Source organism: Telopea speciosissima, chromosome 3 (genome assembly GCF_018873765.1).
Source record: "Telopea speciosissima isolate NSW1024214 ecotype Mountain lineage chromosome 3, Tspe_v1, whole genome shotgun sequence".
NCBI classification, from domain to species: domain Eukaryota; kingdom Viridiplantae; phylum Streptophyta; class Magnoliopsida; order Proteales; family Proteaceae; genus Telopea; species Telopea speciosissima.
In genome coordinates, this window is record NC_057918.1 from 63,599,598 (window position 1) to 63,617,355 (window position 17,758).

Sequence of the window (17,758 nt, forward strand, 5' to 3'; positions counted from 1 at the left end):
GACTATTAGACCCCCTATGTAATATATCATTCTCATGAAAGAGAAAGAAAAGGTAAAAGAGTTTATATGCTGTCTAATTCTCTAGATTCAAATACACGTTTAAATTTGAAGCTACAAAGGATGTAGATACAAAGAGATGGATATACGCTTTATTCTTTGAGGTGCACTCTATATATTCCAACCTGGTCTGGAATATTATTGATCCACAACAAGGCGTAAAGCCCAATTGATGTAAAGTGGATTTGCAAGAGGGAGAAAGGTGTGGACGCAAGATCAGAGAAATTCAAAGAAAGGTCTGGGAAATCTTGCTTTCCCCTTTCTTGCGAAGTCGTAAACTTTTCTGCCTGTGTTTTGTCATTTTTTTTTTTTTTTGAAAAATCCTAAAAAAATATCAAAAAATTATCCAAAAAATCATAGAAACCTTTCCAAGCCTTAGGATCCTTAGGATACCGCTGAAAAACTCTTATAAATCCAAAAAAAATCCCAAAATTATCATATAGTGATGGAGCTTTTCGTTTACACTGTCAAACCACTGCAACTTGGAGTCAGCACAACCTTGAGCTCAAAGGCATCCTCTTGACAAAAAAAAGTTCTTTAGTTAGGTAAGTACCTTTTTTATTTCTGTTGTTTTATTTCATTTTTTTTGTAAGAGGGGGTATTTTCTATAAACCCTTAAAGAATATTTTCTACCCGAATCATGCTAGTTTCCCAGAATATATTTCTCTAGTTTTTGTATGTTCTATTGCTCTTAACATTGTGGGTGTTTCTTTTAGAGTAAGCTTTGTTATGTATAATTTTTTTGACTTTTAAGTGTATTTTTCAATTTTTCTTTTTGTTTAATGTCCTTAATATAGTAGACACCATGTAAATATTTTGTGGACTAAGTGAGACTAGAGGACATGTGACAAGGACATGGGCTGACAAGTCAGTAGGATAATTCCCCATCCCCCCAAGATGTATCCCCATTCTTCCAAGAGGGCAAAACTTTGTAATAATTATTTGGTGTTCTTTTTTATCTTTTCCTTTGTAATATGTAATCCGGCCATCTACCAAAAAAATTTATATATATATATATATATATATATGTAATCGGGTCATGTAAAATAAATTCTATATTCTTAAGAAATATTCATTATTTAAATAATCGTCCAAGACCGATTTTCAATCTAGGGTGTCCAACAACTTCTTTCAACCATAACTTGGCAATACGTCTCTTGGTTTTATTTTGGAGTCAATTTGAAATGTAGGTCTTAGACCCTAATCTAGGTGGTAACTCATTGCCTTAGAAACCCCATTTATTTTGATAGGAGTGCCATTTTTATAATCTCAATGTGGCGACTCAAGTACCAATTGAGAGAGAGAGAGAGAGAGAGAGAGAGAGAAATCAGGATCCACCGCTCAACGTTTCAATGCCATCGGATTCTATATGGGCGGATCCACTTCCCGTGCAGTCCATTCTTCTCACAGTGACGATTCCACTAGGGACTTGTCAAACTTCTTTAAATTATTTAATGATCATTTGATAGTGGATAATTTAAAGAAGTGCCATTGCAACCACCAATAGTCCTTCACCACTTGGCATTGTATGTTGATGCGCTACCCATGGCTGACTAGCTTATGAAGTGAAGAAAGTAGGTAAATCAGTTTTTTTTTGCTTCTTATGGACGGGGATAGAGTGTAGAGACCACCTTTTCTTCCATTGCAACTTCATTGATCAGGTTTGGAATGACATTTTAAAGATGGATCACCACTCCCATCGGGCTGGTTTAAGCATCCTTGAGGAGGCCAAGTGGATGGAGACAAAGTTTGGCGGGGATCTGGTGGGGGCCATTGACATGATTGCCTTTTGCTCCACCATTTCCCATATTTGGCAAGAGAGAAATTTCAGAATTTTTTCGAAACAAAACAAGACCTTGTCCCCTCATTGTGAGGGATATATTAAATCAGATATCTTGGGTAGATGTAATTCCATTTCTTTAAGGGAAAAGACACTGGAAGAAATCTGTTTTTTGGTTCATTATTGGGGAGGGAATGTTTCGTGGACCAATAATTACAGATTGGGCCCATACACTTTTCATGATTTGTTTTGGGCTTTTCTTTTGAAAATTGAATTTAGTTCCTAAAATCAGACTATTTGTATGGAGGTGTTCGACTAACTCCATTGCTGTTAAGCAACTTTTATCTGTAAGAAACTTATTAATGCAATATGTTCATTGTGCAATAGTGGGGAGGAATCTATTGTTCATGCTCTATTCCAATGCCCTTTTGAGGCAACCAGTTGATTAGTATATCCTTTGGATTCAATTCTCAGGAGTTCCATTGCAGAGTGTTTTAAGGATGGATCCGGCTTCTCTACTACCAAAGCTTGTATTTCCATCCTACTTTCATGAGCTTCCAATGCACCACCTGGCCTGACAACCATCCAATAGCTGGTATTGAAATATTTTAGGTTTTTAGAAAATCACATTAGACCTGTTTGAATCACCTTAAACCCCAAAACAAACCCGTCCGATCGGTTCAAACGCATCCATAATCTATCTGGTTTTGCTATAAGCCTTTAACAATACACGAACCCGACCATCTCCGAAGATTATAGACTCAACGAGCTTTGAACGGTTCCCTTTTTGGAAGTTAGGCTTAGTGAACTTGCGGTCAGCGTAGTCGACCAAAGCTCGGAAGTTCTTGGCGACCTCACCGGTTTCGCCCATGGCAGATGGGTTAGTTGTCGGAGCAATCGCCAGCAGCGGATGATGGTTCCTCGTCACCCCACTTACATCTCCCTCTTCCAATTTCCTCTGTTCAGTAGAAAAATCCATTGAAAGACCCACTAAAACACACCAGAAACAGAGCAAGATTGAAATGGGTTTGCTCTGTTTCTTGTTCTTCTTTGTATTTCTCAATTAATAAAGAGATCCAAAGGGTCAAAGCTGCTCGAACCACAATTCCTAATTCTACAAATGTAGAACTTGAAAGGCTGAAACAGAGATGCCTATCTCTTGCTCCACTTTGTTTTTCTGAATTTAAAAAAAAAAAAAGAAGAGATTTTGTCATCCAGGTAATCTTGCTTTATAGTGAGTTAATAATAAATTGGTTTCACCAAGAACCAAGATACTTTTTCCATTATGGTTTTCGTTCGGATCCACGTTGAAACCATTCGGTGGAGAAGCCTTGCAGCAGAGCAGCCGAGAGGGAGGAAGAAGACGATGGCCCCAAAATGATTTGAAACCCTAGCCCATAAGTGTGGGTCTGAGTGAAATGAGTTTGGTTTGATGAGTTCGAACCGATCGGGTGGGTTTGTTTTGGGGTTTAAGGTGGTTCAAACAGGTCTCATGTAATTATCAAAAAATTTTAAAATTTTTCAATACCAGCTGTTGGATGGTTGTCAGGCCTGGTGACGTAGTGAGCTCAAGAAAGTAGGGTGAAAGTACAAGCTTTGGAAGTGGAGGACCCAGATCCTTTAAGGACTGGCTTAATTTCCTATTTATCAGCCTTGTTCCTAATAAGAAGGTTTTCAGATTCTATGGTCTTCTGTGTTACGAAAGATCTGGAAATCTCAAACCAATGTTGTCTTTAGTTAAGGAGGGGGCATATGTGCGTTGCGTCTTCAAATCCTTATTCTAGAACTCTTGCTCCTTCCTCTGAATATTCCATCAATTTCCAGTGATGAGGCTTGGAATGTTTCTTTGTAGAAAGGCAGTCGATGTGTGATCATTAAATCTCATTTAGGTTCTTTTACCGCAGCAAAATGCAAGAATGGAATTAGTTTCTCAGCTGCCACTATTGAAAATGAGGCCATTAGAGATGGGATTATGTTGGCTAAGTCTTTGGGTCATTCTACTTTTGTTAGCTTTAGTCAATCTATAATTCCTGCCTAAATTGTGTGGCATCTTCTTTGAATTAGGTTGCCAGAGTCATTGTGGATGATGTTTTCTATTTAATTTCTTTGTTTTCTTTTATAATTTTCAATTTGTTTTCCTGTTTGCCGAGTGCACCTTTAAAGTGCATCGGACGATGCATCTCATTTGTGCACTGGCTTTTTAAAGGTGCACATGTGAGGTGCACCATCCATGCACTAGGTGATGCACCGCACTAGAGAGGATAAAAATTCATCCACCCCCTTTTCTTGTAAACTTTGTTTTTTCTCGAAATGAGTTTCTTCTCCTCAGATCATGCATTAATAAATTCTTGGACAAAGTTATCCTCCACCCATAGAGGACGGTTCACTCGGGTTCACAAACCCCTCCTTGGGTTTCAGTGTATTCCAAAATACCCTCTCGATACCCATTCCCGCCCTCTCCCGTCCTGATCCCATTCACCATGGGTGGAGGGAAACTCAGTCCTAATTTCTTTTAGTGTGTTGATCAAAAACTTTTAGGGTTTTTTTTTTGGGTTAATTTCAAATGCCCTCCTAAAAATGGCCAAACGTACGGTTGCCCCCCTGAACTTTCACTATTGCAACGTGCCCCCTTGCTTTCCAAACTAAGTACCAATATAGTCCCTCCCGTTAGTCTGAGACGTTAAGTGATAACAGAACCTAGTTTTTGAAAACTTATGGACCATTCTACCCCTTGATAGGATAGAATGACAAAAATACCCTTATTTGAAAAATAAATAAATCAATAAAAAAATCCCCTGCAACTCATCTTCCCCAAATCGTTTAGGGTTTGGGGAAGATGAGTTTTTGAATATGAAATGAAACAATTTCCTGCACACCCTAAAGAAAGAAGTGATTTTTTCTTAGAGTGCGTTTGGTAACGTTCAGAACAGCGTTCTGAACAGTTCTTTTGTTCAAAAAGAACAAAAAAACATGAAAAAGTGTTTGGCTTTACGGTTCATTTTTTCGTTCTTTTAGAACGAACCGGAGGTTTTCATCACCAAAAGAACGTTCTTTACAGACCGTCTCGGAGACGGTCTGTAAAGAACAAAGAACGACAATTACATCGCGATAACGTGAAATCCCGTGTTTTCGAGAAAAGAAGCCAACAGCCTCCTTGGGGGAAGAGAAGGGAATAGAAGGAACAGAGGAAGAGAAGGTACCTGCAACTACGGCCAAGGTAACCATGATCTCATCTCTCTCTCGCTTCCTCTCTCTCTCTCCCTCTCTCAATCTCTCTGTCTGGCTCTCTCTGTCTCGCTTTCTCCCTCTCTCTCTCTCTCTCTCTCTCTCTCTGTGTCTAGGTCGTCCCTGTTGTGCGAAAATCAGTGGTTGATGGGGTTTTTTGTGTGTCATTGTGTCTCAGGAATTGGATCACCAACCCTATACTTGGAAGGATTCAGCCGAAAAGGTGTAGGATTTTAGGAATTTTTTTGGTGTGATTTGGGAATTTTGTTTGATCTGTAATTTTAGGGATTTTTTTGGTATGATTTGAGATTATGGAATATGAATTTTGAAGCCGTGCGCTTGTCTGCCATGTGAATTTAGGAGGAGATCGCACCGAAGCTTCGTTGATTATTATGAGAATCAAACATTATCTCCTATTGCACAGTTACAGTGATTCTTAACCAACCACTTTACTGTCCACACGTCTTTCTTCTTACACGTATTCCCATCTTCCTTCCTTCATTCTTTTCTCTCTTCTCAGTCTTTCTCTGCTTCTTTATTTCTTCACATCTTCGGAGTTTTTTTTTTTGTTCCCTCTTTCCATTCTTTTGGGTTTTCTCAGCCTTATATGAATCTTTTGAGACTCAACCAGTTTCATAGCTCAAAGAGTTGTCAAAACCCACTTCTCTGTCTGTTCTGCTTTAGTCGAAGTCTCTTTTTTCCCCTTTCTGCAGAGTTTCTCGGGAACCTCAATGTGATGTGTGTGAGAAGGCACCGACAACTTTGACATTGAAGTTCATGAAGCAAACAAGCTTGCAAGCGAACATCAGAGGCTTCTTCTTCAGTGCCTCTCCAACAAGCTCCCTAAATGTGATAACTGCCAAGTAAATATTGCTTTACCTCCATATTTTTTATTTTCTCTAATTTTCCTCACCATTTTTTTTGTTTCCATGTATTGTTTGATTTGGTTAATTTGATATTTTTTTCTCCCTTCTTTTGATTAACTTGCTTTGGGTATTGAAGTGAATATTCTGAAGATGGTGTTAGGCAACTAGGAACTACTTTCTAATCGTTTGAAGTGTTTTTTATACCACTTTTATTCACTAAATGATAGAGATCAGAATGCTTCAAGGTACTCTGATCGTAGCTGTAAGGCAGAAAATGACAACTTTAGTAGTTCATTAGCTTAGGATCTATAGAGTTTCTGATAGATGGAGATGTTGGTTGTATTTACATTATTCTGTGAGTAGTTTATGATGTAATTGGTATTAAAAAAAAAAAAAGGAAGGGGGAAAAAGAGAGAGAGAGAGAGGGAAGAATGAATCAGGATTAGATATCAGAACTATATATGGTAAAAGGAATAACAAATAATGAGCCAATGAAGCACAGTTTGCTATGTTATTAAAGCTTCCATAATCTAGAGCAGAAGATAAAAGACAAAAGAGGGGGGAGTCTTGTTAGAACTGAAAATTGTGGGTCATCCATGAGTCCATTTATGGGCCCAAAAAGGGCTGGGCATTCAATGGAGCCTGTTAAAGATACATACATGGGAGGGTAGTCTTAGCTAAGTAATTTGGGATTTAATTGTTATATTGTTTCTCTTTCCTATTATAGTTATATTTCAGTTTCCTATTGTAATTAGGTTCTAGGCTTAGCTAGGTAAGAGGTGTTAGAGTCCTATTTCCTTTGTAACTCTTATTTGGCTTTCTAAATATAAAAACATGAAGGCTGGTATGATATACACACCATCTATCATCCAACTCTCTTCCCATCTTCTCTTCTCAGTGATTGTACAACTCAGCATAGATAAACAAGATTGAAATTCAAGCAAGAACTATTGGAAACAACGATCGTATGGGACAGTTTCTTTGTCTATATGCAGGAGCTAAAGCAGGCCAACGGATTTGAACGAATGTAGGAAATAATATTCGACCTATAGAATCAATGAGAAGAAAACAGTGCACTACGAGGGGCTGCGAGAAATCAATTCTAGTTGCAGGAAACAATAAAAGGAAATTTGTAGGTGGGATGGGCTTCGTTTGGTTACTGGGTATGACAGGGGAGAATGGTTCAAACTTGAACTTTTGATTTCTAATCTGGGTACCCTAGGGGGGACTATCATATGATTGCCCTTTACATTATAAGTTGATTCAACTTTCATATCCATACCTTTTATTCCTTTACTTTTTCCACTCACATAGGAGAAAGGGGATTGGGGAAGACAAAGAAATTACTGAGAAGGGAAGCAATGAATGGCAGGTAAGAGCAGGGCCCATCTATGTTATCGCTTAGGACCAATTTCAAGAGGTTCTGCCATTGGCACCACCATTTTTCTGTTTGTACTAATTGCCTTTTCTTTGAAAAACAAAAAATTTCTTTACTTCTCATGTCCAAAATAGCCAAGTGCTTCAGTTAGTTAAGATCATTCAGTCTATGGAATCTCCTAGCTTTCTAGAATCCAAAAGAATGGAGAATATAATTTGGTTTAATCTGTTGTGTTAATTCATTGACAACTTGATGGGCCTTTAGCTCAAATTGGAAGAGCACTTGGAACATGAGCATGTTCCAAGAGGATGATGGTTCGAGTCCACCAAGGCCCTCTTTATTCAACTGTTCATAGCATAGTTAGTTATGCCACTAATCCACTCAAGAACCTAATTTTAATGGCATCTTTGAAATTTGGCATCTTTTTATACTTACTTTGGTTATGTTAATGAGATATTTTAATTTTATGCTAAGGTTGGTAAGAGAAAAGGATTTTACAAGTCTTTTTTTGGTATAATTGACAAAGAAATGGCATTATTATAATTAATATCAAATAGAAAAGAACAGATTTTACCAAACAACATTTTCGTTCTGAACAGCGTTCTTGAGAACGTTACCAAACGGTCATTTTCGGTCTCAGAACGCCGTTCTAGATCAAGAACGCAAAAGAACGTTTCTAGTAAAAAACGGACGTTCTTTGTTCAGACCGTTACCAAACGCAGCCTTAGAATCCTAGAATCCTCAACATCTCGTTCCAGAGGCCTTGAAAACCTATGCTGGTTTGCTTGGAAATTCATAACAACTCAGTCTTCCACGCACACAGCCCATAAAAATCTTGGCATCTACTTTATTGGCTACCCTACTAATTTTCCAGAACCCATTCTTTTGCAAGCTCCCAAGAGCAATTAATTAGGAACAAAACAGGTAGACTGCACCGTTAGATAATTCAGTTTTCAGACATCTATGTTCCATTTCAAAAATTCAAATCACAGCTAACAAAACAAACAATCAATTAAGTGAATAGATTTAAGGGGAAAATTCATCAAACACCCAATTAATTGAATAAGAAGTAAAGGTCATGGGAAAGGCAAACTATATATTCAATTCGGAACATACCCATTCGATGGCATAGATTCATATCAATCTCAAAGCTGCCTTTCTGCAGCTTCAGCAACAAATGGCAAGTAAGGAGTTCTACCCAGAATACAAAAACCTATGCTATACATGAAGCAAGCCACAATGAACACAAAGATCGCATTATAACCCATTACCAGAAATCGAAACCCTACCCGGATTAATGATTCTTTGGACCAGCAAAGGAAGCATCAAAAGCACATCCAACACGACTGCCTGCATCGAATTGAACCTCACGTAACTGCTAAACCTAGGGTTTCTCACGACACCCAGGTACAAAGCAAAGAATGCCACAAAGCTCCCGTAAGGGATCGATTTGTAGAAGCTCAACAAAGGCAAGATCGGTTCCAGAAGAAACCCCAGGTTAGAGTACCTTGAGAAGTTGGTCGTGGGAAATTGTTTCATTTTAGATTCAAAAACTCATCTTCCCCAAACCCTAAACGATTTGGGGAAGATGAGTTGCAGGGGTTTTTTTTTTCTTTCAAATAAGGGCATTTTTGTCATTCTACCCTATCAAGGGGCAGAATGGTTCATAAGTTTTCAAAAATTAGGTTCTGTTATCACTTAACGTCTCAGGCTAACGGGAGGGACTATATTGGTACTTAGTTTGGAAAGCAGGGGGACACGTTGCATTAGTGAAAGTTCAGGGGGGCAACCGTATGTTTGGTTATTTCAGGGGGGCATTTGGAATTAACCCTTTTTTTATTATTTTTTATATAATATACATTGATATGTCGCAGCATAAGAAAGGGAAAAGACAAGTAATCCACGTTCATGCACATGCAAATGACTTTATTTAGTTGAGTAGTTTATTTATTACATTTCTTATGAAACTTGTCTTCATCACTGATCAGAGAAGGCAAAGCTACCACCATTAACGACACTGCAATTAATCCTGATCTCTCCTTCAGTTCCAGTCAAAACCTCAATCCCTCCCATCTTAACTATAGCTTGAGGAAATGCCCATGCCCACACCTTGGGATCGTTTGCAAATATGTTCACCATATCTTCAAGTGTTTTATTGGTAAGTAGAGCTTCATCAGATGTTAATAGACCCAAGTGAAGCTTCAATCCCACATAGTACTTGTTGTCCAAGATCTCAGGTGTCAAAGAATCCAATGGAACAATAGTAGGGTCCGTAGATGTAACATTTGAAGGGCATTTCATCTTAAGCATCAAAGCATAAATTGGGTTAAGACTTGGATCTTCATCACTGATTTCACTGAAGTTGTAAAGTCTATTTATGAATGAATTGCAGTGTGCAACACCAATTGAATGGGCACCAGCTAGTGTAACCATTTCTTGAGCAGTTAAGTTCTTGGACTCAAAGTTAGCAATGAGTTGAGTTGCATTGAAGAGTGGAGATGGGAGATTAGCTTCTACTTCACTTGCTAAAGAGATTGTGCCATCTCTCCTTCCTGCTGGGACTTGGTAATCTATTTTTCCTGATAGAGTTGAACTGTCTCGAGCAGCAAAAGCAAGGATGTCAGCACAGGAGACAATATGTGGACATTGAGCTTCGATCATAGCTTTAGCTTCATCAATTATGTTAAAACCTTGCAGGCTTTTGTTGATCTCTGATTCTTTCTCTGATGCATTGCCTGGGATAGAGTCCAATAATACAGATCCATCGCAACCCTTCGAGGTAAACAAATATCAAATTCTAGTCAGGATTGACTCAAAGAAACTGATATGAGCAAGAGTTATAGCCTATACCTAAGAGAGACAGAGAGAGAGAGAGAGAGCAGTTTATATCCTCTGCAGCAGCCTGCCCATGCGGCCGGCGTGCAGCCTCACACAGGCAGGGTGTGTAACCCACCCGCGTAGTGGGTAGCGTGGTCATTTCGCCCCTGCCTGTGTGAGGCTGTACATCGACCACATGGGTAGGCAACAACAGAGGATCCCGATCCAAGAGAGGGAGAGTCACGATCCTCTACCAGCACCCCACCTGTCCCCAATGTGTGTAGCAGATCTGAACTCGCACCCCACATGGCGAGAACCAACCATCCGACACAGGGGTCAGATGGGTCGGAGAGACAATGATATTTGCATATATAAAATGCGTATAAATCATTTTTTTTTTTGTTTTGTTTTGTGAATAAAATTAAACTATGTATACAAGCACCAATGGGAAATCCCTTTACAAGAGGTTACAAAAGCCTAGTCTGAAAAACCCCAAGATGAAACATTAATATATCTATTCTTGAGACAATAAACATCCCAAGCATGAAGATGATTAATCTTTAAAGCTGTGTTTGGTATGTATTCTTGGAATTCATTCTAGGTCAATTTCGCATTCTTGTACCATAAGATCAAACAACTATTTTTATCATCCGAGAATGCAAAATCGACCTAGAATACATATCAAACGCAGCCGTAGTGTTGATCTCAAAGTCAATGGCACTCTAGATATGGCTCTAAGTGTAAGAGGGGGTCCATCTTCTCTTTTTCCTTTCCCACCAGAGATGGCACAGAAAACCGGTCATTTTAACTTCAAGATTGCATATGGACTTGCCTTTGAAACTTCTTGGACAATCCATATAACCCTTTGAAACATGGAAATGCATATGGAAGTGAGTATAAATTTTCTGAGTAAACCCTAATGAAAATCATATTAATATCACCTTGAAATTAAAAACAACTTACCCTTACAAAGCAATCATGGAAATGCAAGCGAATGAGTGCAGGGGCTATAATTGGGTTACTTTTATACGCCCTGGCCACTACCCACTGAACAGTTTCTTCTGCTGAAGGACATGATTCATTGTAAAACCCAATCTCCAACTGGTCACCACCACCATTAACCACCACCAGCACTACCAGAACTACAGAGAGCAGAAGCTCAATTACTTGAACAGACAGAAACATGATTCCCACAAATTGTCTTCTTGAGAAGGGAGTTTGTAGTAAGCAATCTTTCAGGGATGTAATTAAGGCCTACTTATATAGTGAAAGCTGCTTTGTTCTTGATTTGAGCTGTAGTACTTGAGGACTGGTAGTTACATGTCTTCCCTCGGCTAACGTGAGCTCAAGAATAATTAAAGATTAGTTGATCTTTCTTGCCTTGCGTGCATATCTCTCTCTCTCTCTCTCTCTCTCTCTGTCATGCCTTGCATTTCGGATTCTGCCAATAAATTCTACTTCCAGTAAAACAATAGTGGGGATTTGCGTATTCAATATTACATGCTATTAATGCAAAACTAACAGTAAATTTGAAAGAGCCCGGATCCGCTCCAGCGTCATTGAAGAGGATTCATGCATCCCCAATGACGCTCTCCCAAGGCCACCTTTCATAGTCTTTCATGGAGACTTAACTCCGTTTCTTCATTCTTTTCTCTTTTTCCTAATCTAATCTCAAATCTCTCTCTCTCTCTCTCTCTTTAGTCCAGAATCTTATCTCAAATCTAAATCTCTTTTCCTCTCTCTCCTACTGCGAAACAATCCTGCAACTCATATTGGTTTTGATGAACAATTACCGATTTGGTCTTGCATAAGGATGATGAAAAAATTATATTGTGGGAGTGGTTACTAATGCCGGATCGGGTATTGGTCATTTGAATCGGATTGGGTATTGATCACCTAGAAAATCGATACGATATCGATATGGCATCAACACTGATCGGTTGTATTAGATAATAAGTTTACCCCTTGATTTTGTTTAAAAAAAAAATAGGTTATTTACTACTATACCCTTTGTCTGTACCATTTCACCAATACAGTATTGACAAATATCAAGATCATAGTTTGAAGAATCAGTATCGGCTCGATCGATTCGCATTAGTATCGATTGAGACCAATGCCGATTCCTTGCCGATCCAGTCTTGGTGAACCAGTATAGACAAGGGTAAAATTTTAAATTGAATTAAAAAATCTAATTTCTTTGAAAGAAACAGGGGTGAACCTAACCGATCTGGATCGGTAGAAACTGTTATCGATCACTAGAACCCATGGTTTTACTACATGGTAGTGGATCAAGTATCGGTTACTTGCAAAACCAATATGATACCACTACAATATCGACAAGGATCGGCCGTATCTGACAAAATTATCCCTGATTTCCCTTTTAAAAAAATATTTGACTGTTTTACCTCTTGTCCGTAAGTAATGTATCACCGATATAATATTGACACAATATCGAGATCGGCCACAACCAAAACCGTTATATATTGCCCTGATACGAGCGATATGATGCCGATACCTCACAATGCGATAATACCTCAGCCCATGAACTGAGTTGCAGGATTGTTTCGCATAAGGTGTGGAAGAGAGAGAGAGATTTGAGATTAGATTCTAGATTTAAATAGCGTGAATGGAAATGAAACGTGACCTTAGGAGAGCTTTATTAGAGAGCAATCCGCTTCAATGACTCTGGAGAGGATCCGGACTCAATTTGAATAATTATTGATCTTGTTTTGTCTCATTCCTGAAATGGTTGTAAAGCATGTTATTGAGAGGTGAGAGATTTCAACATCCTAAAGGCCTCACGCTTTGTATATATTAATGAAGACTTAATTTCAAATGTGGAAACTGAATTCATGGAGCAGTTTTGGAAATTTCGTTTTTTAGCAACAATGCACTGAGAAATACATTACAAGCAACCAGCTAGCTAAATAATAAATGAACTTGATGTACGGCATATCCTATTTCTATTGCAAAAAAAGTTGAAATCCTAGTTCCTAGAGGTGTTTGGTATTACAATGGACTTTGTTGGTTGAAGGGAAATAAAAATATAGGTTCAACTAACGTTCTCTGTGGGGGAGTGTGGTCCATGTGTTCGCAGTGCTAATGAGAGCACACGAGTTGGTTGGCACATTGGGAGCAGGATTTCTGCCTTTCATGGGGCAATGGGGTGGTCATTTTGAACACTTTGTGTCTGGGTGTAGGTGGTACACTCCCCCATAGAGAATTTTTCTTCATAATTTCAAAGATCGTGATCCTCTGCTGCCGGGCATCCAAGTGGCCAATGTGTGGCCTCACATAGGCCCCACCCATTGCCTAGGTGGGATCCACACCTTGCCTGTGTGAGTCCTCATGTCGGATACACAGCTGCCCAGCAACAGAGGATTCAAATTGTAATTTCAATGGAAACTTTTGTAACTATTCCCTACCATGATAGTGTAATTAACTCCAAAACATATCAAATCTATTTATTCAATTTACTACATTTTACAATCAAATTTCTTGTTTTTAAGAAGGAAACATAGAATTCATTTGAAATTATGATTATCATATTTAATAAGAGTTTAAGGTAATTATACACTTAAACCCAATCATGATTACAAGAGCTTCAATTTCCTTTTTAAACTAATTTCACAAATGTTTAAGGAAAGCCATTTTTGGTAATTCTCATGGATGAATGAAGAATGAATCAATTACTTGAATAACCTTTATGTTGTACAAAGTGCACTTTTCATGAATGAACAACTTTTTTTTGGGGGGGTAATATGAATGGACAACTTAACAACTTAGAAGAAAATAAAAAGAGAGAACAAGAAAAATCAACGAAACTCAACTACCAATCATAGATCCTTCCAGAGGAGCTTATAATACATTAGATTGAGTCATGAACATAGTTAGCAAAAAGGGGAATGGTAATAAAACGGAATTTAACGGTATGGGTTTTAAACGGTAAAAAATTGCAAACGGACGGTGTAGGTACAGCGGACGGAGGGTCGCTGGCGTGCACCCGGGGGGAAAGAAAGAAAATGGGAAAATGGGAGTCGCCACCTAGATTTAGGGTCTAGGACCCATGAATGGTGCCCTTCCTTCGTAGAAGGGGCGCTAAATTAACTCCAATGACTCAATGGATGGTCTGCCCCAGATCTGTAGGTAAGTGTCAAGTTACGGGCTGGGAAGGTGTTAGGCACCCAGCAACCGCCCGGCCGACGGCCGGTCTTCCCAGACCAAACTCTGTTGTGTTATACATATTATGCACCTAATTAAACTAATTTTTTTTTTGAAGATTTTTTTTATTAACTTGATTGAAATTTATGAACCTAATTAGGTTAATTAAGATTAATGTTTTAATCCTAATTACTACTCCTAAATTTGGTGATTATGTATATTATGCATCCTAATTAAGCTAATTAATGGATTTTACCTAAATTAGAAAGCCTAACTCTATGGTCAAAAACATGGTTGACTGTAAAAAAGAAAACCAAGTTTAATTATATTATGGAAAAGGACAATCATTGATAAGCAAAATAGCTCATAGGCCAAAATAGCCAAAATTACGAAAATGCCACTAAAGGGCCAAAATATGTACAAAGGCATGAAATCATATTTAAATACTGTAAATAAGCAAAACATGATTAAATAACATTAACATCATGCATTTGGATCATCAAGAGCACATGAAATGGCAAGAAAATGTGGGGTGGTAAAAATTATCAAAATGCCCCTGTTATGACAAACATGTAGAAAATGCATGATAATTCATGAAAATGCTGACTTATGCTTAAAACATGTTTATTAAATGTTAAAACATGCGGCAAAAGTAACAGGAGCCTTTCCAGGGTCCTAAGCAAGGTTTGGTCACAAAATGACCAAAATGCCCCTAAGGGCAAAATGGTAAAGTGTCAAAAAAGACACTTAGAATCATTGTAGGCGTCGAAAGTGATGTTAAACATCCTAAAATGACTGAACACACCAAATGATATCTCCAGAATGATAGCCTAGGCCCACGTTTGGTAAATTACCAAAATGCCCCTAGAGGGCGCAAATGACTTTGTATGCATATCTATCAAGCATGATGGTCACGTATGCATATGAAAACATCTTAAACCATTATAAAACAGCATGTCATGCATAAAAACATTTTTTCCTATTTTTCCAGAATTTTTCATTATAATTAGAAAAATGACATTTATACCCCTAAATGAGGTGGGAAATGTATAAAAACTATCAAACATGCATGTCAGTGGATAATGATTCCATAAAATCAAGAATGATGAAATATGCATTCCATAATTTCTTTGTGAATTTTTATGCATTTATATTATTTTTAATATTTTCTGAAATGCTAAAAAAGAAGGGAAAACAAAGAAAAATACAAAATCCCCATCACAGATCCGAATTGGATCAAACCAGAGCCCATTCCCACTAATCAAAACCTGATCTTTAACGTGGTCATAACACTTTTGTCCAAATACCCACTCACATATTCAGATTTTACATAATCCGAAATCCTTTACAGGGGCAAAAATGTCACCAAAAAAAAAATGATTTGGAGCTTGAGAAAATTAATGAATGTCAAACATAGTGACAAGCATCATCCCTGAAAATTTCATATTTTTATCACTCTTGAATTATTTTTAACATTTTTATAACTGAAAAACAACCTTTGTTGTAAAGAAAATCAAAACAAATGCTTAAAAATAAGTAAAATATATGGAAAAATACCCTTGAAGCGTGGAAGTGCCTAGGCTCAGCTTGAGTAACCTTGTGTGACCGTAAATAGTCGCCAGAAACCTCCAAAAGCCGCTCCAAGTGTGGTTGCTCCGAATGGCAAAAGTGATGAAGAAGGGGTATTTATGGAATTTTATATCAGTAATGAAGCATAACCTATGGATGAGAAAATCATGGTTCGAAAGAGGGGATCAAGGACTGCGTGAAGGTAATTTTTCACTAATTTTTCTCCGTCTCTAAGCTCTCTAAAACACCTCCTATTTATTGGAAAAAAAGTGTTCGAGGAAAGGTCTCAAAGACCCTTGGGGCCTTAATGGCTGGGGATGAGGTGAGTGATGGGCTCGCTGGGCTTGCGTGTGCTTAGGCCTGCTGGGCAGCTTAGGCCGGTGCAGCCTTACCCTGGCTCAGGCAAGTGGGCATGGGGCCATGTGTGGCTCAGCCTAAATGGTGGGGGCTTGTCCCCTGCCGACAGTCCAGCTGGGCCGGGTCAGACTGGGTTGACTCTGTTCGGGTCAAACCCACCTTTTTTTTTTATATTTATTTTTTAATAAACCATTTAAAGATTCCATTTTAAAGGTCCACGTTCAAATGCTAATATCTCCCAATCCATGTGGCCGATTTTGACGCCCCACATATTGCCGCGAAGTTCTCAACCCGTACTTTCCATCCGTGTGGCAGATATGGCTGGATTTTGCCTAAAAATGGCACGGATATCGAGAAAAGCATATAAATGGTGTTTCACACCGATCAAGGTCCAAATGGTACCAAAATTACATGAAATTTTACATGTAAGCACAATATGACCAAATAAAGTTATCCAAATGATTTCAGGTCACATCGGGTGGCTCGGGTACCAAGAACCATACCAAGGGCAAAACAGTCATTTTCACAAAAGTTACCCGATTTGGCCGAAACTTTACGTGAAAACTTAATATGACCAAATGAGGTCATCCAAAGTATTTCGGACTAAATCGGGTGGTCCAGATACCGAGAACCGTGCCAGGGGCAAAACGGTCATTTTCATGAAAGGTGTTGGATTTGGGTGAAACTTCAAATGTGAACTTAAAATGGTTAAATACGGCTATGTTATGGGTTTAGGCTCTATTTGGGACAGTTTGGTTACAAAAAATGGGATAGGGGTAATTTGGTAATTCTTGCCATTCAGTCACCACACAAGTTACGTCCTTAACCATCATTGCCAAGACATACTTCCAAGGTATCAAAATGTGGTGTCTACAGACGGTCAAATAAAACGGTCAAAAAAACAGAGAAAGATAAAAAACGGAAAACGAACGGTACGGGTTTTAAACGTTTATATTTCAAAAAAACGGAACAAAAAAAATGCCATTATTCTCATATAAATTGAGGAATTTTTATTTGAAATACATGCTTCTATTTCCGGTATCCATGCATTGACTTTGAGTTGAAGGTGATATGATGAAAAATGTAGCCCTTCGAGTCATCTTTACGTCGGTGAAAGAATCAAGCCGATCAGAGTTCGGGAGAGAGAGATATGGTCAGTTAAGTCCAAGGTCTTAAAAAACGCCAAAAAAAAGGGAACGTGTTTTAAACATGTTTTAAACGCATTTAAAACGGGAATGCCTGCCGTTTGCCCTTTTTTACCGTATGTTTGGGAAGCATATGGCAAAACGTGTTTAAAACGATAAAAAACGGGAGCGTGTTTGAAACGGAGTTTGAAACTCGTTTTTGCTAGCAGTGGTCATGAACCCCACTTCCTTTCTTGGAATGATTCTTAGGAATTTGATTTTTTTTTTGGGCTCATGTTTTCTGTGCCGCAGCGTAGGTTGCACCCAGACACATGGGCCAGCCACTCAGGGGGGCAGGGTGGTCATTGTGCCCACCCCATGTGTCTGGGCGCAGCCTGCGCTGCAGCATAGAGAATATTCTCCC

At 38.5% G+C, this 17,758-nt stretch overlaps 2 protein-coding genes across 2 annotated transcripts in view; both read right to left on the minus strand.

The window, feature by feature from the left end:
• Positions 1-10,176, minus strand: part of LOC122654679 (TOM1-like protein 6) — a 40,556-nt gene extending 30,380 nt beyond the window's left edge. Inside the window, exons 1-2 of the mRNA XM_043848886.1 lie at positions 10,159-10,176; positions 8,316-8,323 (exon numbers count right to left, since the gene is read on the minus strand). The gene's annotated coding sequence lies outside the window, so the exon portion shown is untranslated. The remainder of the gene's footprint in view (positions 1-8,315; positions 8,324-10,158) is intronic.
• LOC122654682 (peroxidase 5-like) lies at positions 9,272-11,310 on the minus strand. The gene is made up of 2 exons (XM_043848890.1): positions 11,087-11,310; positions 9,272-10,078 (listed from the first exon to the last, which is right to left on the minus strand). The coding sequence occupies exons 1-2, from the start codon at positions 11,306-11,308 to the stop codon at positions 9,284-9,286; spliced, it is 1,017 nt and encodes a 338-aa protein (XP_043704825.1). The 5' UTR covers positions 11,309-11,310; the 3' UTR covers positions 9,272-9,283.
• Between the last annotated feature and the right edge of the window lie 6,448 nt (positions 11,311-17,758).

Bases quoted from the DNA above. Each gene is read 5' to 3' on its own strand.
- LOC122654682 (XM_043848890.1), bottom strand. From the start codon at position 11,308: ATGTTTCTGTCTGTTCAAGTAATTGAGCTTCTGCTCTCTGTAGTTCTG. The intron at 10,079-11,086 runs GTAAGTTGTTTT...TTTACCTCGAAG, and splicing joins TCCATGATTGCTTTGTAAGG to GGTTGCGATGGATCTGTATT.